General features: G+C 36.5%; 1 protein-coding gene across 1 annotated transcript; it reads right to left on the bottom strand.

Moving 5' to 3' along the window:
• Nucleotides 1–23,394: 23,394 nt before the first annotated feature.
• On the bottom strand, nt 23,395–24,261 carry LOC142639704 (uncharacterized). The gene has a single exon (XM_075813847.1). It carries the CDS (start codon nt 24,259–24,261, stop codon nt 23,395–23,397), a length of 867 nt encoding a protein of 288 aa, XP_075669962.1.
• Nucleotides 24,262–25,087: the final 826 nt, after the last annotated feature.

Raw genomic sequence — 25,087 nt, forward strand, 5'->3', positions numbered from 1 at the left:
ATTATTCCCCATTAGATGTAGTTCTTCAATTGGGGGGAGTGAATGTTTGAGTATTTCAATCTACCATAGACAATAAAACAACATATATCACATTGAGGGAAGAAAGGAGTACTTCTCCTTATATAACTTTTGAAAACAACATTTTAAAAAGAATTGTATGTCTCATGGCCAATCCCCAGAGGTAATGGCAGCAAAGCTAGACCACAAGGCTGGAACATGAGACCCCACCATTGACAGAGGAGCTCCCCAAAAAAGGGAGGACCAGCAACATCAACAAGCATTTTTATGTGACAAAAAAAGGAGAAAAAATCAAGGCACCTGTGTCCACTTTATGCCGGTATCGTTTAAGACTAAAATACGGATGCTTTTTAGCTGTGCCAGCCCACAAATATCTAAAGACATTAAATTGTTAGATAAGTTGAGGCTGCAAGAGCTGGTAACTGCTCACAGATGGTGCTAACATCCTGCAAGAAAATAAGAACCCACATGAGGTCCAAAACTAAAATCAAGTAGCACTTAACAATAGTAAATTACCTGGACGAATTAGAAACAATCAGAATGTAGTAAAAAGTATACAAATAACTTGGTAACATAAATGCAATGTGCAATGACAAATTGTTTAATCTAGAAAGCTCTACTGCACTCTGGTTTAGCCTTTGGTGGACAAAAAGGGGCAATTGATCAGTGTTTTAAAAAATGTACCTTCCATTCTGAAAGTAAATTTCCGGTCAAGTCAAGCTCCTTTAAATCTGAGATAAGAGCATTATAAATTAGTAACAGTACATGAATTACCTGGATGTAAAAATTGTATAGTAACAGAAACAAAAAGGTCAGATCCACAATGTAGATTGATTGTAGACTGATTGGTTTGAAGGCCTGTTAGTAGAGGAGAAACAATAAATAAATAAATAAAATTGTTTATTGTGAATTTAGCCTTTCTTTTTAATGTCCTAAGGATGTGCAAATCACAAGGACTATTCCTGTGCGAACATGGATGCTCACATGCATTTTTCATAAACGGAATAGTAAGTTGATCTAGCTTATAAAATCCTCACCAAAAGTAAAAATAAAACGAAGCACTAAGTTCATATAGCAAGCATGGGAAGGGGATTCAAGGATCAACACGAGGCAGTTAATGGAAAACCTCTGAAACAAAGACTCAAAGAGTATAACTATGATCATGGATATTGGTTTTGTTAAAAGTATTAGTTAAATGATTAAATTTACCATATCCAAACAACTTAAACTTTTGGGACAATCGGTAATTTAACATGGTATCAGAGCAGGAGATCCTGAGTTCGATTCCTAGTTTTACTCTATCTCCCATTTAACAGGTTTCAGTATGTGACCTGAACTTAGGGATCTGAACCTCAAAAGGCAAATAGACCAATTTAGTATAAATATGCTCAAGCATAGGAGGTTACCTCGATCTACGCATGTAATAATTTGATTCTGACCAAAGCCATTTTCATTTAAATATTTTTCTTTTTAGTTTTGGCCTCAATAAGGATAGAAAAATAAAATATATCAAGGAAAAACAATCTTGACCAATTTCTCTATTAAATATAAGAAGCTCTAGTTGCTTTCTGGTTAAATTTTGGTATCGTGGTAAACTGCTAATCAGCTATATAAGTTGCCCAAATTTAAAAACAATTGCATGAAGGTATACCCATGTATCTAGGGAACACAAATCTCAGGGAAAGGAAAATAAAACCAACTTGGCACAGTGGTACCAATTTGACCAGGGTCTCTAGGAGTACTTGTTAGGATGTGTACCCTTAAATCCTATTGTATGATGCTATGTATGTTATTATGTATGACATTATGTATGACTTAATGTTGTGTTTAATAAAGTTGTTTTGCTTTTATCTAAAATAATGGTAACATGAATATTGAGACATTATCATATAGTCCATGAGATGCATAGTATGTGATTTATGTGAAAAGTCACAAGATATAAATCACAAGTTCTTTGTAAACTTAGAATTTTAGTTCGTAGTCGGTGATAAAATTGGGCATTTCATCTACGAAGACTATAACATATCAACTAAGATGATTTGTCTTGATCATGGAAATGAAGATTTTTAGTTCACATGTTGATATGTTTTAAGAGTTAAAACATATTGAACTGGACCGGTGTGAAATTTATTATTCTCCTAATGACTGTCAAATGAATAATAAACTCACGACTTATATTTACATGAACTCTTAATCCTGATAGAATAATGAACCTGATCATGAGGTGTAGGTTGCTTTGATATATCAGGAGTGAGGTCTAAAGAAACGATCAAAACCTCAGTATGTTGGGCAACCACATTTAGTGTTGATGGAACATATATTCTCAAGATGAAATTCATAGTCTCATAACGAAGATACAAAATATTTCCTTGAAATAAGTTTAATGGGTTTGTTATTCAGAATGTTAGGCCTAACTACTTTAGTAAATAGTTACTAGAGTATATATTTATGAAATTGGATTTCATAAATATATAATGAATAACTTAAAGGATTAAACCGGGTACTCAAGGATAAGATGTAGTAATTTACAAAGTGGCAGTCTACATTCATGATTTTGTGTTACTACGAATATTTTATGAAAGGGTTGCATGTATAATAAAGTCTTGGGATATAATTTATAGATAAGGCCTAGAGTGCAACTATATTTATATAGTGGTATTAAATAGAATTAATGGTAACTTTGGACTTGTCAAGAGTTGACAGAAAAGCCCAAGGCCCATTGGAGCTAGTGTCTTATTGGTCCCTTTTGGTCCCACTCCAAGCCACACACTTAAGCCCAATTGGAAAGGCCCAAAAGGCCAACCCAATTAGATAATCGATTAGACACAAAGGGAAAAACATACAGAATTTTCTGTAGAGAATTTTTAGAAGAACACCATTGTGAAGTGGTGTATGTAAGTATTAGATACTTTGACATTCTCCCTTTGGAACTGATTGAGAGACCACACATCTTGGGTGTTAGTGGAATTGGAGTGAAGATTGAAAGTGTTCCCAAGTGATTTTGATCTTAGTTTTGAAATTCACCGCTCCAAGGTACACTCTCTTGTTCTTAAATTCTGAAACTTATATAGTACATGTTAACTTATATGAATGAAGTAGATCCGTTATTTTTCCGCTGCGTACATGCATATTTCCATCAAATGGTATCAGAGCGGTCTTCATTTCATATCTGTTTAACATGTTTTTAGTTTTGGAATTATACACAATAGTTTCATGTTGTTAGAAAATAGTTTTCTGCATGGTTCTTGAAATTATTGATTGATAAAAACTGATTTTGATGTTATAATGTTGTTTAATTTTTAGTTTAAGTATGTTAAACTGAACTTTAAGGCTATAGCATCAATGAAATTTAGTTTTGATATCAATTTATGTTCATTATGATCGTATATTGGTTGTTTTGTACATGAAAACGTAGAAAAAAATGTCTTAGAAAAATTCTGGAAAATTCGAAATTCGCGACGCTCGATCGATCGAGGATCTGTCGAGAATCTATCGAGCTGACAGAAGATCTCTCGATCGATCGAGGATCTGTCGAGGATCTATCGAGATTCCTAGAACTTATTCTCGATCAATCAAGAATCTATTGAGGATCGATCGAGCAACCAGAACTTTTCTCGATTGATCGAGGTACATCCTCGATCGATCGAGGACTATGGATTCAGAATTTTTCTAAGTATTTTTACATATATAAAGAGCAAGGCAATGTGTAATTAGTTTATGCATGTTTTAAATTTAAAAACATTTATCTTAAAACATCTAATGGGAAAGAGATACAAGGATTGCATCTCACGGTCTCCATTGTTGGTTCATAGTAGTGTGAAATATATATTTTGTCTTTGCCTAGAGCTTAGCATTCCATGCGGAGAGTATTTATTTCATGGTCCTACAAGATTGGATTTCTTGGTTTATAGTGGTTTGATCAGACGCCTTGTCTTAGCTTCGAGCTTTGCATTCCATGTGGAGGGTGTTTTATCATGGCACTACAAAATAAACCTGTTAAAGGGATGAAATGTGGCTACACATGATTCTAGACAATGGTATACACTAGACTAAGTATTATAGTATCCTCTATGCTGAGTTCTTACTATTATTACTTAGAGGCTAAATTTAAAAACGGCATATTATTAGTGTTTGATAAGAGTTATCATGATAGCACTAATAATGAGAATAGTTCTCAATTGATCATAGTATTTAATGTTCACTCTATGCTGAGGAATATTGATTATGGGATTGGGTTGTCGTTGCATATATTATGTTACGGTTTTCTTAAGGTTCCATACTATATGTTTATATGCTAAATTGATAATGTCCAGTTTACTTATTATATTCATGTTTATTATTTTTAGATTTGAACATGGCATCATTTAGCCCACTTGTTTCTATTCTTAATCAAAACAAACTGACTGGATCCAACTATGTTGACTGGAAAAGAAATTTGGACATTGTTTTAACAGCTGAAGAGCATAAATATGTGCTCACTCAACCATGTCCTAACTTTCCTTCATTAGATGCTCATTTTGAGGAAAAACAGCGATATGATCGTTGGCAGAAATCTAAGAAAATGGCCAAGTGCTATATCCTAGCATCTATCTCAAATGTTCTACAACATCAAATGCAGGATGTAGAACTTGCTTCAGACATTATGCATAGTCTGAAGGAGATGTTTAGTGAGTAAGGTCGTTTAGCAAGGCAAGAAACTATGAGGCAAATTTATAATACCAAAATGGTTGAAGGTACTTCAGTTAGAGAGCATTGTCTTACAATGATCTCTAATCTGAATACATTAGAGGTTTTAGGTGTCGACATTGATGGAGAATCCCAAGTGGATATGATACTCCAGTCACTACCGGAATCATTCAAGGAATTCAGACTGAATTATAATATGAACAAAAATGTTTATTCATTGTCTGAATTAATGAATGAGTTGGTAGCGGCAGAAGGCATCCTTGGTACTTCTAGTGTTGAAGCCAATGTTGGTGAAGCTTCTACTTCTCAATCTAAGTCGAAAGGCAAGGGTAAGAAGAAGAAGAAGAAGGACTTCACTAAACAAGAGGTTAAACAAATTGCTTTTGGGAGTTACCTGTTGGAAAAATCTGGTTTTGTATCTCATACAAAACACACAGTGGAAGTAACAAGCAATGATCTATTTCATTCATGATTGATAACATGAACTATGTAAATTTCGGAATTTAAGAACAAGATAGCGTACCTTGGTGTGGAGAAATTCAAAACAAAGATTAGAAGCACTTGAGAACACTTTTAATCTTCACTCCAATTCCACTTTACGCCCAAGATGTGTAGTCTCTCAATCAGTTTTCAAAGGGAGAATGAAAGTGTGTTTCACTTTCACATACACACTATTTCTTATATCACTAATAAAAATTATGTATGTTTCTCCCCTTTATAACTGATTACTTATCTAATTGGGCTGACTTATTGGGCATTTCCAATTGAACTTTAATGTGTGGCTTGGAGTGGGACCAATAAGACACTAGCTCCAATGGGTCTTGAGCTTTTCCGTCAACTCTTGACAAGTTCAAAGTTATCATTAATTATATTTAATACCACTATATAAATATAATTGCACTCTAGGCCTTATTAATAAATTATATCCCAAGACTTTATTATACACGCAACCCCTTCATAAAATATTCGTAGTAATACAAAGTCATATATGTAGACTGCCACTTTGTAAATTACTACATCTTATCCTTGACTACCCGGTTTAATTCTTTAAAGTTATTCATCATATATTTATGAAATCCAATTTCATAAATATATACTTTAGTAATTTCTTACCAAAGTGGTTAGGCTTAACACTCTGAATAACCAAACCCATTAAACTTATCTTAAGGGAATATTTTATATCTCCGTTAAGAGATTATGAATTCCATCTTGAAAATATATGTTTCATCAACACTAAATGTGGCTGCCCAACATACTGAGATTTTGACCGTTACTTTAGATCTCACTCCTGATATATCAAAGTAACCTACACGTCATGATCGGGTACATTATTCTCTCAGGATTAAGAGTTCATGCAAATAGAAGACGTGAGATTTATTATTCATTTGACAGTCGTTAGGAGAATAATAAATCTCACAGCGGTCCAGTTCAATATGTCTTAACTCTTAAAACATATCAACATATCAACTAGAAGTCTCCACTTCCATGATCAAGACAAATCATCTTAGTTGATACGTTATAGTCTTCGCAGATGAAATGCCCAATTTCATCACCGAATACGAACTATAAATTCTGAGTTTACAAAGAACTTGTGACTTATATCTTCTATGACTAAATTACATAAATCACATACTATGCATCTCATGGACTATATGATAATGTCTCAATATTCATGTTATCATTATTTTAGATAATAATAAAACAACTTTATTAATCACAATATTAAGTTATACACAATGTCATACATAATGTCATACATAATATTATACATAGCATCATACAATAGAATTTAAGGGCACAAATCCTAACATTGCCGACAAAGGAAAGAAGCTCAAAGGAAAGTGTTTCCATTGTGGTGAAAAAGAACATTGGAAGAGAAATTTTCCAAAGTTTAAGGCTACCAAGAACAAGGGTATGACAACTTCCTTACTTCAAGAAATATGTTTGGTACAGAATCCCACGGATTCCTGGTGTGTGGATTCAGGTTGTACTAATCATATCTGCAATTCTTTGCAAGGGTTTCAGGAGACCAGAAAGCTGAATGAAGGAGAATTGTTTCTTACCTTAGCGGATGGGAGTAGAGTTCTAGTTGTAGCTGTTGGTGTTATTAATTTATGCTTTGAGTCTACGGTTTTAATATTGGAAGACTGTCTATTTGTACCTAATGTTCATAGGAATTTAATTTCTGCAACTTATTTAGGTAAACATGGGTATTGTATTATCCTGAAAGACAATGTTGTAATAAAGAAGGATAAAATGTTTATCTGTTCTGGCAATATTGTAGATGGTCTTTATATTTTAACTCCTAATAAGCATGAATTATATAATTCTGAATTAGATAATAATTCACATGTGAAATCATTAAAGAGAAAGTTTCCTTCTACTAGTGAAGCATATCTTTGGCACTTGCGTTTAGGCCATATCAATTCAAACAGAATTCAAAGACTTATCAAAGATGGACTCTTGGGGTCCATGGACTTTGATGAATTTCCAGTTTGTGAATCTTTTTTGGAAGGTAAAATGACCAAACGATCTTTAAATGGAAAAGGTAGAAGAGCTCAAGATTTGCTAGAACTAGTACATTCAGATGTATGCGGTCCTATGTCAATCCAAGCAAGAGGTGGTTATGAGTATTTCATCACCTTTACTGATAATTACTCTAGATTTGGTTATGTGTACCTAATGAAACGAAAGTCCGAAACTTTTGACAAGTTCAAAGAGTTTAAGGCTGAAGTTGAGAATCAATTGGGTAAACGCATAAAGGTCATTCAATCTGATCGAGGTGGCGAATACCTTCTTGGTGATTTTAAGAATTACTTTACTGAAAATGGGATTATATCCCAATTGACTGCACCTGGAACTCCACAACAAAATGGTGTAGCAGAAAGAAGGAATAGGACTCTTTTAGATATGGTTAGATCCATGATGAGTTATTCAACTCTACCAATTTCTTTTTGGGGATATGCCTTATGTACTGCAATGTATCTTTTGAATTTAGTACCTTCGAAGTCTGTTCCTAAAACACTTGTAGAGTTGTGAAATGGACGTAAGCCTAGTATGAGACATCTCCATATTTGGGGTTGTCCAACACATGTGTTAAAAGGAAAGTCTAACAAGTTACAGTCTAAAACAGTATTGGTTTAGTCCAAATGGGCTAGTCCAAGAGAATTGGGCTGATTCTGAAAAGACCAAGATGGGCTCAGATAATAATCAAGGCTTAGTCCATGTCATCAAAGCAATTGAAGAGGCTAATTAGCATGTAAATTCGCACCTAGCATGGTCTGACCATGAAAGGGTGTTAAAATACATTAAATCTAGTCATTTAGTTATGTTTGACTGCCTTTAAAAGTCCAAGAATCCAAAAAACGTGGGAACTTGTTTAGGTTAATTTTTTGTTCTGTTTTTAAAGCTGTAATTATGACTTTGCGTATTCTTGGAGGGTTGTTCCAGGTATATAGATAGGTAGTACGAATTTTGAAAATCAACTTTTGGTTTTCAGAAAAATTATTCTCCTTGTGAGGTCTTGTGTTCCTCTTGGTTCTTAAAAGAACTTTTGAACTTATCAAGTTAATCTTGTGGCGTTCAAACAACCAAACTTTTCACCTTGATTCTTAAGAGTTTCTTAGGAATTCTTGGTGTGGCGTTTTCAATCCATCGTAGTCTTGGTTTTTCATCTGATTAGATGATGGGTCAAGGCTCAACAAATCTTGTCTACACGACCTTGGGGTTCTAAACCATCATTGTTATCAGGTTTCATTACAATTGTTGGTGAAGTTCATATCATTTTTTCTCCCCCTCTTGAGAGGGATTTGTCCTCAAATCATCACCTACATCAAAAGGAGACAAATCAACAACAATATCATTGATGCGCTCCACTACTTGAAATGGTCCATCACCCCGTGGTAGGAGTTTTGAACGCGTTTTTCTGGAAAACGATCCTTCCTGAAGTGCAACCAAACCCAATCTCCTAGTTCAAACACTACCTTCTTGCATCCCTTGTTGGCTTGATAGACATATTGTTGAGTCCTCCTTTCGATGTTCAGCCGTGTCTTTTCATGAATCATCTTTACAAATTCTGCTTTCTTTTTGCCATCTAAGTTCACACGTTCACTTAAAGGTAAAGAAGTTAAATCCAAAGGTGACAATGGGTTAAAACCATAAACAATTTCAAATGGTGAAAACATAGATGCAGAATGTATACTTCTATTGTAAGCAAATTCAACATGTGGCAAACAACCTTCCCATGTTTTCAAGTTCTTTTTAATGATAACACGCAACAAAGAAGATAAAGTTCTATTTACTACTTCAGTTTGACCATCTGTTTGTGGATGACAAGTAGTAGAAAACAACAACTTGGTTCCCAACTTTCCCCATAAAGTCTTCCAAAAGTAACTCAAAAACTTTGCATCCCTATCAGAAACGATGGTCCTAGGCATACCATGTAACCTAACAATTTCTTTGAAGAATAAATCAGCTATATGTGATGCATCATCAGTTTTGTGACATGCAATGAAGTGTGCCATCTTGAAAAATCTATCTACCACCACAAAAACTGAATCTCTCCCCCTCTTAGTCCTAGGTAAACCTAAAACAAAATCCATAAAAATATTAGTCCAAGGTTCACTAGGTATTGGCAAAGGGGTGTACAAACCATGGGATTTCAACTTAGACTTAGCCTGTTTACACGTGATACACTTCTCACAGATTCTTTCCACATCACGTTTTATATGAGGCCAACAAAATGATCATACAAAATTCCTAAAGTCTTAGCTACACCAAAATGACCCATCAACCCACCACCATGAGCTTTTCTCACAAGCAATTCATGCAAAAAACACTTAGGCACACACAGTTTATTCTCCCGAAACAAAAATCCATCATGCCTATAAAACTTACCAAATGCCACTTTTTCACATGCATTGAACACATCACCAAAATCAGAATCTTGTGCATACAAATCCTTAATGTATTCAAAGCCAAGCATTTTTGTATCTAAAATGGAAAGTAAAGCATACCTTCGGGACAATGCATTAGCCACCACATTTGCCTTGCCTTACCTTGCTTGTATCTGATCACATAAGGAAATGTTTCAATGAATTCCACCCACTTGGCATGGCGTTTGTTCAACCTTTGTTGTCCTTTCAAATGCTTCAAAGATTCATGATCTGTGTGAGTCACAAATTCCTTTGGCCATAGGTAGTGTTGCCAATTTTCCAAATCCCTTACCAAGGCATACATCTCCTTATCATAAGTGGGGTAATTTAGGGCTGCCCCACCCAACCTTTCACTGAAATAAGCAACTGGACGGCCTTCTTGCATCAAAACAACTCCAATACCTATTCCCGAAGCATCACACTCAATTTCAAAAGTTTTAGCAAAGTTAGGTAAAACAAGCAAATGTGCATTAGTTAACTTTTCTTTGATCTGATTAAATGCCTTTTCTTGTTCTTTCCCCCACTTAAACGACACATTTTCTTGATGACTTCAGTAAGAGGGGCGGCTAAGCTACTAAAATCACGCACAAACCGTCTATAGAAACTAGCTAAGCCGTGGAAACTCCTCACTTGGCTGATTGTTGTAGGCGTTGGCCACTCTTGGATTGCCTTCACCTTTTCCTCGTCCACCTCAATTCCTCTTTAACTAACAACAAAACCAAGAAACACAAGCTTATCCGTACAAAAGGTGCACTTTTTGAGGTTAGCAAACAATCTTTCTTTCCTTAGAATTTCCAAAACAGATTTCAAATGCATTACATGTTCTTCCAAATTTTTGCTATAAATTAGGATATCATCCAAATACACAACTACAAATCTACCAATAAATGCATGCAAAACACGGTTCATCAAACGCATAAAAGTGCTTGGAGCATTAGTTAAGCCGAAAGGCATCACTAACCACTCATACAAACCATATTTAATCTTAAAAGCAATTTTCCATTCATCACCTTCCTTCATCCTAATGTGATGATAACCACTCTTATGATCAATTTTTGTAAAGACACAAGAACCATGTAATTCATCCAGCATATTATCTAATCTAGGAATGGGATGACGATATTTTACTGTTATGTTGTTGATGGCTCGGCAGTCAACACACATCCTGTTAAGATTAGTGCCCTTAAATCCTATTGTATGATGTTATGTATGACATTATGTATGACATGATGTATGACTTAATATTGTGATTGATAAAGTTATTTTATTATTATCTAAAATAATGGTAACATGAATATGGGACATTATCATATAGTCCATGAGATGCATTGTATGTGATTTATGTGAAAAGTCACAGAAGATGTAAATCATAAGTTCTTTGTAAACTCATAATTTATAGTTTGTAGTCGGTGATGCATAAAGGCCATTCGATCTGATCGAGGTGGCGAATACCTTCTTGGTGATTTTAAGGATTACTTGACTGAAAATGGGATTATATCCCAGTTGACTGCACCTGGAACTCCACAACAAAATGGTGTAGCAGAAAGAAGGAATAGGACTCTTTTAGATTTGGTTAGGTCCATGTTGAGTTATTCGACTCTACCAATTTCTTTTTGGGGATATGCCTTAAATACTGCAATGTATCTTCTGAATTTAGTACCTTCGAAGTCTATTCCTAAAACACCTGTAGAGTTGTGGAATGGGCGTAAGCCTAGTATGAGACATCTCCACATTTGGGGTTGTCCAGCACATGTGTTGAAAGAAAAGTCTGACAAGTTACAGTCTAAAACAGAAGTGGTATTTTTTGTAGGGTATCCAAAAGGAACAGTTGGAGGTTTATTCTATGGTCATAAGGATAATAAAGTGTTTGTTAGCACAAATGCCAAATTCTTGGAAAATGACTATGTGAATAATTTTACTCCTAGAAGTAGAGTTGTCTTGGCTGAAATGAATGAACCTGTAGTTGAATAACCAATGGATGAAACTAGGGATGATGTGACTGTATTAGATACACCACAAGATACTACTCATGAAATGTCTAGTACACAGGTGCCTCGTCGTAGTGGGAGAATTGTTCGGCCTCCTATAAGATTCATAGGTTTGGGAGAAACTTATGAGGCTATCTCAGAAGAGGCTAAATCGGATCCTTACACTTATGATGAAGCAATGAATGATATAGATGCACATCATTGGATCCAAGCTATGAAATCTGAATTGGATTCTATGGATTCCAATCATGTATGGGATCTTGTAAAGGCGCCTAACGGCATTAAACCTGTTGGTTGCAAATGGGTTTACAAGAGTAAGAGAGGGATAGATGGAAAGGTTGAAACCTTTAAAGCAAGGCTAGTGGCGAAAGGGTATACACAAAAAGAAGGTATTGATTATGATGAAACTTTTTCGCCAGTAGCCATGCTTAAATCTATCAGAATTCTCTTATCCATTGCTGCTCATTATGATTATGAGATTTGGCAAATGGATGTCAAGACTGCATTTCTTAATGGCAATCTTGAAGAAGAAATATACATGTTGCAACCAAAAGGCTTCATAGCAAATAACCAAGAGCATATGGTATGCAAGTTAAATAGGTCCATTTATGGACTTAAACAAGCATCTAGGTCATGGAACATCAGATTTGATCAAGCAATCAAGTCATTTGGTTTTGAACAAAATCTTGATGAACCATGTGTGTACAAAAGACATCGAGACAAAGTAGTAATGTTCCTAGTGCTTTATGTTGATGATATTCTACTCATTGGGAATGATGTAGGGGTAATGTCATCGGTTAAAGTTTGGTTGTCAAGCCAATTTGTTATGAAGGACTTAGGTGAGGCTAACTTTATTCTAGGGATCAAGCTTTGGCGAGATCGCAAGAATAAGATGTTAGGCTTATCACAAGCTGGATATATAGATAAGGTCCTAGAACGGTTTAGCATGCAAAACTCCAAGAAAGGATTGCTTCCTTTTAGACATGGAGTTCCTTTGTCTGATGACCAAAGGCCTAAGTCTCAAGAGGAAGAAAATATGATGAGACAAGTTCCTTATGCTTCTGCAGTGGGAAGTCTCATGTATGCCATGTTTTGTACTAGACCAGATATTTGTTATTCAGTTGGCATGGTCAGCCGATATCAATCAAATCCAGGACCAAAACATTGGCAAGCTGCAAAGCATATTCTCAAGTATCTTAGGAGAACGAGAGATTATATGCTTGTTCACTATAGTGAGAATTTGATTCCCATTGGCTATATAAATTTAGATTTTCAATCAGATCTAGATTTCAGAAAATCCACTTCAGGATGTGTTTTCACCTTGGGAGGTGGAGCCATAAGTTGGAGGAGTGTCAAGCAATCTTGTATTGCGGACTCCACCATGGAAGCCGAGTACGTTGCTGCTTGTGAAGCAGCAAAGGAGGCTGTTTGGCTCAAGAAATTCCTTTCTGATCTTGGTGTTGTGAGAATGGAGCAAGTTCCCATCACATTGTTCTGTGACAATAGTGGAGCGGTTGCACAATCCAAAGATCCAAGGAATCACAAGAAAGGAAAGCACATTGAAAGGAAATACCATATCATTCGAGACATTGTTGCTCGTGGAGATGTTGTGGTAGCAAAGATTGAAAGTGCAAATAATCTAGCAGATCCTTTTACCAAAACCTTGCCTCAAAGGACTTTCGAGTCACATTTGGAAGCAATGGGAGTTAGATTAATGCACAATAGTCTTTAGGGCAAGTGGGAGATTGTTAGGATTAGTGCCCTTAAATCCTATTGTATGATGTTATGTATGATATTATGTATGACATTATGTATGACATGATGTATGACTTAATATTGTGATTGATAAAGTTATTTTATTATTATCTAAAATAATGGTAACATGAATATGGGACATTATCATATAGTCCATGAGATGCATTGTATGTGATTTATGTGAAAAGTCACAGAAGATGTAAATCACAAGTTTTTTGTAAACTCAGAATTTATAGTTCGTAGTCGGTGATGAAATTGGGCATTTCATCTGCGAAGACTATAACGTATCAACTAAGATGATTTGTCTTGATTATGGAAGTGGAGACTTCTAGTTGATATGTTGATATGTTGATATGTTTTAAGAGTTAAGACATATTGAACAGGACCGCTGTGAGATTTCTTATTCTCCTAACGACTGTCAAATGAATAATAAATCTCATGACTTCAATTTGCATGAACTCTTAATCCTGAGAGAATAATGAACATGATCATAAGATGTGGGTTGCTTTGATATATCAGGAGTGAGATCTAAAGTGACGGTCAAAACCTCAATATGTTGGGCAGCAACATTTAGTGTTAATGGAACATATATTCTCAAGATGAAATTCATAGTCTCTTGATGGAGATATAAAATATTCCCTTGAGATAAGTTTAATGAGTTCAGTTATTCAGAGAGTTAGGCCTAACCACTTTAGTAAGAAATTACTAAAGTATATATTTATTGGTCCCTTTTGGTCCCACTCCAAGCCACACACTAAAGCCCAATTGGAAAGGCCCAATAGGCCAGCCCAATTAGATAATCAGTTAGTTATAAAGGGAGAAACATACAGAATTTTTATAAGAAATAAAAGAAATAAAAAAAAAAACGGTGTGTGAGTGAGTGTGAGACACACTTTCATTCTCCCTTTGAAAACTGATTGAGAGACCACACATCTTGGGCGTTAAGTGGAATTGGAGTGAAGATTAAAAGTGTTCCCAAGTGTTTCTAATCTTTTTTTTGAATTTCCCTACACCAAGGTACGCCATCTTGTTCTTCATTTCTGAAATTTACATAGTGCACGTTATCAATCATAAATGAAATAGATCCTTATTTGTTGCTTCCGCTATGTGTTTTGTATGAGATACAAAACCAGAATTTTTCCTTCACATCCTCCATGTTCCATCCTTCTTAGGAACTAATAACACCGGGACCGCACAAGGACTCATGCGTTCACTCATGAATCCCTTCTCCAATTATTCACCTACTTGCCTCTGAAGTTCCTTGGTTTCCTCGGGATTACTCCTATAAGCAGGTCGGTTTGGAATTGATGCACCAAGTATGAAATCAATTTGATGTTCAATCCCTCAAATTGGAGGTAAACCATGAGGTACCTCTTCGGGAAGGACATCTTCAAACTCCTACAAAAGAGAAACAATATCGCTCAGCAAAGTACCGACGAGATCATTAGTACATAAAAGAGCCTCCTTGTACATGAGTACAATAAGGGGCTGGTGTGAAAATAATGCCCTCTTGATCTCACTTTTTTTTGCAATGTAATTGAATTTTTCCTCTCTTGCTCTCATTATGGCCGAAATCATCTCTCTTTCTTTTTCACTCTGATCAATGTTTTTCTCTCCTTTTTTTTTTAAACTCTTTTTTTTCAATTTCAGCCTTCCTTTCTTTTTCCTTTTTTTTTTCATTTGATCTTTGTAACTTTAATTGGTCCTCCCTGACCTGTTTTGGAGTTATTGGTACAAGAGTAATAGGTTGCCCTTTAAGAGTGAAAGAATACTTATTTGTGAATCCATCATATGTAACCCTCCGATCATACTGCCATGGTCTTCCCAATAATAAATGGCATGCATGCATGGGAACCACATCACATAGCACCTCATCCTCATATTTGCCAATGGATAATGCCACCAACACTTGTCTTGTCACCTTGATTTCGCCACATTCATTCAGCCACTGAAGCCGATAAGGTTGAGGATGTTTCAAGGTAGTTAAGGCCAATTGTTCCACCAAATAAGTGCTGGCTACGTTTGTGCAACTCCCTCCATCAATAATGACACTGCAAACTTTGTTATTTACAAAGCACCGAGTATGAAACAAGTTCTCCCTTTGGTTGCTTTCTTGCTCCTTAACCTGCACATTGAGGACTCGCCTTGTTACTAATAAATCTCCAACCACAGTATTTTGCTCATCATCGGCATCCTCCAAAGATGGCATGTCAACATTATCTACTTCTTCCTCATTCTCCGACTCAAGCTCGCCTTGAGCATATATCACCATCACCCTTTTGCTTACACACTGGCTGGCTATGTGTCCCCATCCTTGACATTTAAAACACTTAATATCACGAGTTTTAGAACTCGAAACCTCGGTGTTACCTAAAGTAGTGGCGGTCTTTGAGTTGGCACTCTTAGATGGTTCAAATTTTGGCTATTTTGTAGCTGCTCGTCTCTTTTTGGAGCTGTCTTCCACTGACTAGTGGTAGCCATAGGTTGTCCCTTCCTAACCAATCCCTTCTGTTTGAATTGCTCCTCCACCTTTATGGCTTGATGCACCATATCCGTCAATTCAACATAGTGCTGCATCTCAACTATATCTGCAATCTCAAGATTTAAACCGTGCAAGAACCTAGCCATTGTGGCTTCCCGGTCCTCTTCTACATTAGCCCGGATCATAGCTACCTCCATCTCCTTGTAATACTCATCCACACTCTTGGAACCTTGAGTTAACCTTTGCAACTTTTGATACAATCCCCTATAATAGTGATTGGGTACAAAACGCTTCCTCATAAGCATTTTCATCTCCTCCCAAGTGTCCACGGGTGGCTCTCTATTCCTCCTCCTATTAATCAATAATTGATCCAACCACACAATGGCATAATCAGTAAATTCAATTGCAGCCAACTTAACCTTCTTTATCTCCAAATAGTTGTGACAATCAAACACCATCTCCATTTTAGTTTCCCACTCCAAATAAACTTCAAGATCATTTTTGCCTTGAAAAGATGGGATTTTCATCTTTATGTTTCCTAAATCATTATCCCTCCCAGGCCTTCCCATCCTAGCTTCTCTATTCCCATACCCACGCTCAAACCTGCCTCGGTTCATATATGGCTCATCAACCTCCTCTGACTCTGCCTCTTCCTCAACATTCCGCCATGGAACACGCCCACCTTGCTGCCTATTGTGGATGTCATGTTGCTGGCCTCTAGGAGTTCCCGCTTCTACCCTATCCAATCTCTCATGAATAGGTTCAATTTCAGCCCTCAACATACGCCTCATCTCCCCTAGCAGTGCTTGCATTTGGAGGTTCTGATCTATTGGTTGTCGAAGTTCTTCGGTTGTGTCTTCTTCTTGATTGTTGGCCATGTTTAAAATCTGCAAAACAAAGTTAGAATCCTCACAGGCCCTCCCTCACGTGTTTCACTCAAGAATTGATACACTCGCATTCGTGTTTTCACTCTAAACGGCTTTTACCCTCTTATGGTCTCACACACTCTTGCCTTTTTCCACTCTTTTATGTCTTCTTTAGTTCTTAATCGAACTTCAAGAAACTAATTCAAAATAATCTAGCAGTAATTCAGAATGAGAAACAACCAAAACTCATCAAAAAGGTCAAGAACTTGAATAAGGTGAGGAACAAGGTTGAGAAATTTTCTTTCTTTTTTTTCATTTTTTTTCTTTCTTTTTTTTTTTTTTGAGTAAGGAACAGGAAATAGAATGAAAATAAAAGATAGTCAAAATTATCTTAGAAACAAAGCTCTGATACCAAAATGATATGAACTTCACCAACAATTGTGATGAAACCCGATAACAATGATGGTTTAGAACCCTAAGATCGTGTAGACAAGATTTGTTGAGCCTTGACCCATTATCTAATCAGATGAAAAACCAAGATTACGATGGATTGAAAACACCACACCAAGATTTCCTAAGAAACTCTCAAGAATCAAGGTGATAAGTTTGGTTGTTTGAATGCCACAAGATTAACTTGATAAGTTCAAGAGTTCTTTTAAGAACCAAGAGGAACACAAGACCTCACAAGGAGAATAATTTTTCTGAAAACCAAAAGTTGATTTTTAAAATTCGTACTACCCATCTATATACCTGGAACAACCCTCCAAGAATAGGCAAAGTCATAATTACAGCTTTAAAAACAGCACAAAAAATTAATCTAAATAAGTTCCCACGTTTTTTGGATTCTTAGACTTTTAAAGGTAGTCAAACATAGCTAAATGACTAGATTTAATGTATTTTAACACCCTTTAATGGTCAGACCATGCTGGGTGTGAATTTACATGCTAATTAGCCTCTTCAATTGCTTTGATGACATGGACTAAGCCTTGATTATTATCTGAGCCCATCTTGGTCTTTTCAGAATCAGCCCAATTCTCTTGGACTAGCCCATTTAGTGCTTCCTTGAAACGTTTGGCTCTAAGTCTTGTAATTGGGCCACTAGGAAGTGACAAAGGGTCATGTGCAAATTCAACTCCATTTCCACGTGTATGATCAGCATGACCAGCTCCTTGATTTGCATCATCTAGTACATAGGAGCCTCGTCGTAGTGGGAACATTGTTCGGCCTCCTTTGAGATTCATAGGTTTAGGAGAAACTTATGAAGCTATCTCAAAAGAGGCTGAATCGGATCCCTACACTTATGATGAAGCAATGAATGATATAGATGCACATCATTGGGTCCAAGCTATGAAATTTGAATTGGATTCTATGTATTCCAATCAAGTTTGGGATCTTGTAGAGGCACCTAACGGCATTAAACCTGTTGGTTGCAAATGGGTTTACAAGAGGAAGAAAGGGATAGATGGAAAGGTCGAAACCTTTAAAGCAAGACTAGTGACGAAAGGGTATATACAAAAAGAAGGCATTGACTATGATGAAACTTTTTCGCCAGTAGCCATGCTTAAATCTATCAGAATTCTCTTATCCATTGCTGCTCATTATGATTATGAGATTTGGCAAATGGATGTCAAGACTACATTTCTTAATGGCAATCTTGAAGAAGAAATCTACATGTTGCAACCGGAAGGTTTCTTAGCAAAGAACCAAGAGCATATGGTATGCAAGTTGAAAAGGTCCATTTATGGACATAAACAAGCATCTAGGTCATGGAACATCAGATTTGATCAGGCAATCAAATCATTTGGTTTTGAACAAAATCTTGATGAACCATGTGTGTACAAAAGACATCAAGACAAAGTAGTAATGTTCCTAGTGCTTTATGTTGATGACATTCTACTCATTGGAAATGATGTAGGAGTAATGTCATCGGTTAAAGTTTGGTTGTCAAGCCAATTTGATATGAAGGACTTGGGCGAAGCTAACTATATTCTAGGGATCAAGCTTTCGCGAGATCGAAAGAATAAGATGTTACGTTTGTCATAAGCTGGATATATAGATAAGGTTTTATAACGGTTTAACATGCAAAACTCCAAGAAAGGATTACTTCCTTTTAGACATGGAGTTGCTCTATCTGATGACCAAAGGCCTAAGACTCAAGAGGAAGAACATATGATGAGACAAGTTCCTTATGCTTCTGCATTGGGAAGTCTCATGTATGCCATGCTTTGTACTAGACCAGATATTTGTTATTCAGTTGGCATGGTCAGTCGATATCAATCAAATCCAGGACCAAAATATTGGCAAGCTGTAAAGCATATTCTCAAGTATCTGTGGAGAACGAGAGATTATATGCTTGTTTACCGTTGTGAGGATTTGGTTCCCATTGGCTATACAGATTCGGATTTTCAGTCGGATCTAGATTTCAGAAAATCCACGTCGGGATGTGTTTTCACCTTGGGAGGTGGAGCCATAAGTTGGAGGAGTGTAAAGCAATCTTGTATTGCTGACTCCACCATAGAAGCCGAGTATGTTGCTGCTTGTGAAGCAGCAAAAGAGGCTGTTTGACTCAAGAAATTCCTTTCTGATCTTGGTGTTATGAGAATTAAGCAAGTTCCTATTACATTGTTCTGGGACAATAGTGGAGCGGTTGCACAATCCAAGGATCCAAGGAATCACAAGAAAGGAAAGCACATAGAGAGAAAGTATCACATCATTCGAGACATTGTTGCTCGTGGAGATGTGGTAGTAGCAAAGATTGATGGTGTAAAGAATCTAGCGGATCCCTTTACCAAAGCCTTGCCCCAAAGGACTTTTGAGTCACATTTAGAGGAGATGAGAGTTGAATTAGTGCATAATAGTCTTTAGGGCAAGTGGGAGATTGTTAGGATGTGTGCCCTTAAATCCTATTGTATGATACTATGTATGTTATTATGTATGACATTATGTATGACTTAATGTTGTATTTAATAAAAACTACAGTATTACAACAACTACACTTCATTGTTGTCGTTTATCCCAAACTTCATTTCTTCTTTTGCTTCGTTCCTTTTCTTCCTTTCTGATCTGATTCCTTAGTTGCACAACTTTGATACTCCCCCTTAAGATGAGAACCAGGATTGTGAATGTTCACAATGCTCATCTTGGTAAGTAAATCTTTCAATTGTTGACCACTAAGAGCCTTCGTAAGAAGATCAGCTAGCTGTGAATGAGTAGGAGTGAAGAACAATCTGATGACTTGATCTTGAACCTTATCTCTGACCAAGTGACAATCTACTTCTATATGCTTGGTCCTCTCATGAAACACAGGGTTCTCTCCAATATATATAGCTGCTTGATTGTCACAGAAAAGCATGGCAGGTCTTGGATGAACTACTTCTAAATCCTTCAACAAAGCTAAAATCCAAGTGATTTCACAAGTAGTCACTGCCATGGTTCTATATTCTACTTTAGTAGAAGATCTAGAGACTATGGATTGCTTCTTAGGTTTCCATGAAATTAGAGAATCACCTAAGAAAACACAATACCCAATGGTGGATCTTCTAGTGTCAACACAAGATGCCCAGTTTGCATCTGTGTATACCTTCAAGTGCAAATCTGACTTGGATGACAAAAGAGTACCTTGACCAGGACTTCCTTTAAGGTATTGTAACACTTTATAGGCTGCATCTAGAGAAGGTTTTCGTGGCTTGGACAGAAATTGACTCAGTTTATGTACTGAGTAAACAATGTCTGATTTGGTAATAGTGAGATACAACAATCTGCCTACCAATCTTCTGTAAACACAAGGATCAGGTAACAATTCCCCATTAAACTTGCTCAATTTTAAGTTTTTCTCCATAGGAACTCTGCTAGGTTTGCATCCTGTCATGCCTCCATCTTTAAGTATCTCTAAGGCATACTTTCTTTGGCACAAAGAAATACCTTGTTCTAATCTGTCCACACCAAGGAAGTATTTTAAGTTTCCAAGATCTTTCAGCTTGAATTCTTGATCCAAGAACACCTGTTGTTCAATAGCATGAACATCATTGCTGGCAATAAGGATGTCATCAACATAAACCAATAGGGCTATGAAGGACTGATTGAACTTTTTGGTAAACAAAGAGTAATCAGACTTAGATTGCTTGAAACCACACTTCAAAATGGTAGATGAAAACTTGGAATACTATTGTCTTGAGGCCCGTTTGAGCCCATACAATGATTTGTTGAACTTACACACCAAATGCTCCCCCTTGCTATGAAAACCTTGAGGCAGCTGCATGTAAACTTCCTCATGGAGATCACCATGGAGGAAAGCATTGTTTACATCAAACTGAACAAGGTGCCAACCCCTCACAACAGCAATAGCAAGTAAAGTCTTCACTGAAGTCATCCTGGCCACAGGTGAGAAGGTTTCTATGAAGTCTAGACCTTCTTGTTGAGTGAAACCTTTAGCCACAAGTCTTGCCTTATACCTTTCCACTGTCCCATTAGCCTTATACTTGACCCTATACACCCACTTGCACCCAATAGCCTTTTTATGAGGAGGTAAGGGAGTGATAGTCCAGGTCTAGTTAGATTCCAATGTTGCAAACTCAGCAGCCATAGCATCCTTCAATTTACGGTCTTTGACAGCCTCATAATAAGATTTGGGCTCAGAAATAGCAATGATGAGAGAACAAAAATGGGCATAAGAGGGTGACAAACCAGAAGAATCAAGATAATGAGATAAAGGGTATTTAGTACCTGAAATAGAGGAGGTGGATCCAGTCTTGAAGGGTGGATTGGAATGATCAAACTGGTCATGAACAATACTACCACATTTATAATCTTGCAAATAAGCAGGAGCTTTAGTGATTCTGGTAGACTTCCTTAAAGATGGAATAGAATCAAGAAAGGAAGGTTCTATATGAGTAGTAGGGATAGAAACAAGTGAAGGGGCAGAAGTAGGAATAGGTAAATCAAAATTAGTTAAATCAGAATTAGGAAAATTTGAAGTAGTGTGAGGTAAAGGAGAATGAGGTAAGTCAGAATCAGATATAGTAGGTGTAGGAGCAGAATGACTAGGTGAATCAAGAATAGAAGTAGTGACAGGATCAATAGGATGAGAAACAAAAGGTAAAGGATCATTATAAGGATCTAAGGAAGGAAAAATATGAGGCAAAGTGATAGTAGAGTGAGGTGAGGAAGAATATGTGGAGGAAATAAAGGGAAAGACAGTCTCATGAAAGAGAACATCCCTAGAAACAAAAAATTTCCTAGATGCCAAATTAAGCACTTTAAAACCTTTAATACCATAAGGATAGCCCAGAAAAACACATGGAATAGACCTAGAATCAAACTTAGACCTATTGTGAGACAAAGTAGAGGCAAAACAAAGACAACCAAAAACTTTGAGATGACCATACAAAGGAATTTTGTTATAAAGCTTCTCAAAAGGTGTTTTGTTCCCTAGGGTGGAAGAAGGTAATCTATTAATGATATACACAGCAATTAGGACACATTCACCCCAAAAAGAAAGTGGCACATTAGACTGGAACCTTAAGGCTCTTGCTATGCTCAATATATGTTGGTGTTTCTTCTCCACAACTGAATTCTGTTGTGGAGTGGCAACACATGAAAGCTGATGTAAACTACCATGATTAGCATAGAAATCTTTTAGCATAAACTCTTGAGCATTGTCAGTCCTAATAGCCTTGATACTAGTGTGAAACTGTGTGGATATCATGGTGAAAAAGGAAACCAACAAAGGTCTGGTGTCTACCTTAGTTTTCATAAGACACACCCAAGTGGATCTAGTGGCATCATCTACAATGGTAAGAAAATACCTAAAAACATCATCATGAGTAGACTTGGTAGAAGGACCCCAAACATCGCAATGGATAAGATCAAAAGCATTTTCAGAAAAGTGATTAAAGAAAGGAAAGGGCAAACGATTCTGTTTTGCAATGGGACAAAAAGCACAATTTTTATTGCTATGTACATTGCTTACATCAGGAATACAATCATGTAAAGCATGAAGTTTTGCATCTGTAGCATGTCCTAGCCTAAGATGCCAAAGATATGGCTTGGTAATGACAGGAATATCATAAACATTATTAACAAAAGTACCAAAAACAAAATCTAGAATGGAAGATACAGTAGAATCAGATTTACAAGAAGGTGTAGATTGCAGCAAGTAGAGGTTGTTATGCAGTTTACCCACTCCAATCGTTTTCTAACAAGAAAGGTCCTGTATAAAGCATAAATCGGACAAGAAAAAAAAACAACAGACTTTTTGTTAATTGACTGGCTGAGATCAAATTAAAAGTGAAAGCAGGAACACATAGCAAATTTTCAAGAACTAAACTAGCTGTAGCGTGAATAGTGCCAATGTGTGTGACAACAACCCTTTCACCATTAGGCAATTGAACAAAAGATGAAATGGAGCTAGTGATTTTAGCGAATAGTTTAACTAAATGGACAATATGATCTGTTGCCCCAGTGTCAAGAACCCAAGTTTTCTTACCAAAAGCTGATTTATTGACAGGATTTTTGGCAAAATTTGAATGTTGCATATTCAAGCAAACAAAATCTTGAAAAGAGGCACAAAAACTACCTGAAATAGCAGAATTGGCTGTGGCAATAGCATCATTGGAATTACTATAAGTGGAAGCATGAGAGTTCAACATGGAGAGCAACTGTTGATACTATTCTGAAAGAAAAGAAAAAGGACTAGTCTGATGCATAATCTTAGATTGGCCTTGATCTCCATTAACCATAACGTGATTAGCTTTGGCAACTCTCCCTTTTTGCTTGTAACCTGGAGGAAATCCAACAAGCTTGTAACATTTTTCCATGATGTGACCAAGCTTTCCACAGTGGCTGCACACAAGTCTTCCTTTGCCAACATTGCCCTTGAAATTCTTGCCATTATTGTTGTTTGAAGAAAAACCTTGATTGAAGGCTTGGTTCTTAACAACAAGTGTTGCTGATTCCACTGAAGGAGTGCCATTAAAGGTTGAAGACCTTTGCCTTTCCTCCTGGATCACCAACGAGAAAGCCTTATCTATTGACTGAATAGGTTCCATCATAAGGATTTGAGTCTTGACTTGTGAATAGCAATCATTCAATCCATTGAGAAACTGCATGATTGAATCTTGATGATAAAGATGTGCAATCTTATCATTTACTCCATAAGTGCATTTACCACATGAACAACTTGGCAAAGGTTTGAGATTCAACAATTGATCCCAAGAAGCTTGAAGATCAGTGAAAAAGGTTGTCACTGTAGAATCCCCATGCATTACAATGGAGATTTGCTTTTGAAGTTGCGAAATTCTTAGTCCATTGGCTTGTAGAAAACAATTCTTGAGTGCATTCCACACTGCAAAAGCTGTGTCTCTATAAATGACACTAGCTATGATGTAAAGTGAAACTGAATTCAAGATCCATGTAGAGATCATTGAATTGCACTTTGACCAAGCCTGTTTCTCGTGTGGTGTGACTGCCATTGAAGTAGTGATGGAACCATCAACAAAACCAAGTTTACTCTTGGCATTCAAATCCATTCTCATTGCTCTAGCCCAGGTAGGGTAATTGTCCTCAGTAAGAGGTTAAGCAACAAGGATCGCACCAGGAGATTCACCATGATGTAGAAAGAATGGACTAGAGGATCCTCCATTGGAGAAAGCTCGCGTTGAAAGGAAGAAGATGAAGTATTTTCAGTGTTTGATGCCATTGACAAAGGCTTAAGCTCTGATACCATATAAGAAAGCACAAAAAGTCTTGAAGAAGAAAAAGAGAGCTAGAGAGAAAGAATTGAAGTTGAAGAAGTTGATTTCAACTGAATGAATGAATTTTTACAAGTAATTGTGACTAAGTACAAAAACAGAGCACAAGCAAAATATCCCAAATTACACGGGATTAGATATAGCATGTGTGTTGGGCAATTATTACACGTGTGAACACAGCCTACTTAAATATATTACTAAACTACAACTTTGATACACCACTTGGAGAGCACCATTTTTGGTTCCACCCATGCCATTTGATATCGAAAATCATCCCCATTTTCTTCTCCTTACTAGTTCCTTGACTGGTCTCACCCGCATTTCTTTGTTGTTTAGCTGCCTCCCGAAACAATGAGTACACACTTCAAGAGAATCAATCACAAACACCTACAGTGTAAGAAGATACAGTCAACTAGTTATATTTAACTAGTAAATTACTCGTGCGATGCACGGATAATGTTATAATGTTTTATGTAAGATGATTTTAGAGAATGTTGTACATCTATTATAGCATAATTGTTATAGAACTTTATTAGTAATGAGTTCATTATAAAAAGCAACAATTATAAATTGCATACATATATCTGTTATAATTATTGAATTGAAATAA

This window comes from Castanea sativa, chromosome 6, assembly GCF_040712315.1.
Source record: "Castanea sativa cultivar Marrone di Chiusa Pesio chromosome 6, ASM4071231v1".
Classification (NCBI taxonomy): Eukaryota; Viridiplantae; Streptophyta; class Magnoliopsida; order Fagales; family Fagaceae; genus Castanea; species Castanea sativa.

What these genes read in the sequence shown, in the direction of transcription:
- LOC142639704 (XM_075813847.1), bottom strand. Translation starts at nt 24,261, where the DNA reads ATGAGAATGGATTTGAATGCCAAGAGTAAACTTGGTTTTGTTGATGGT.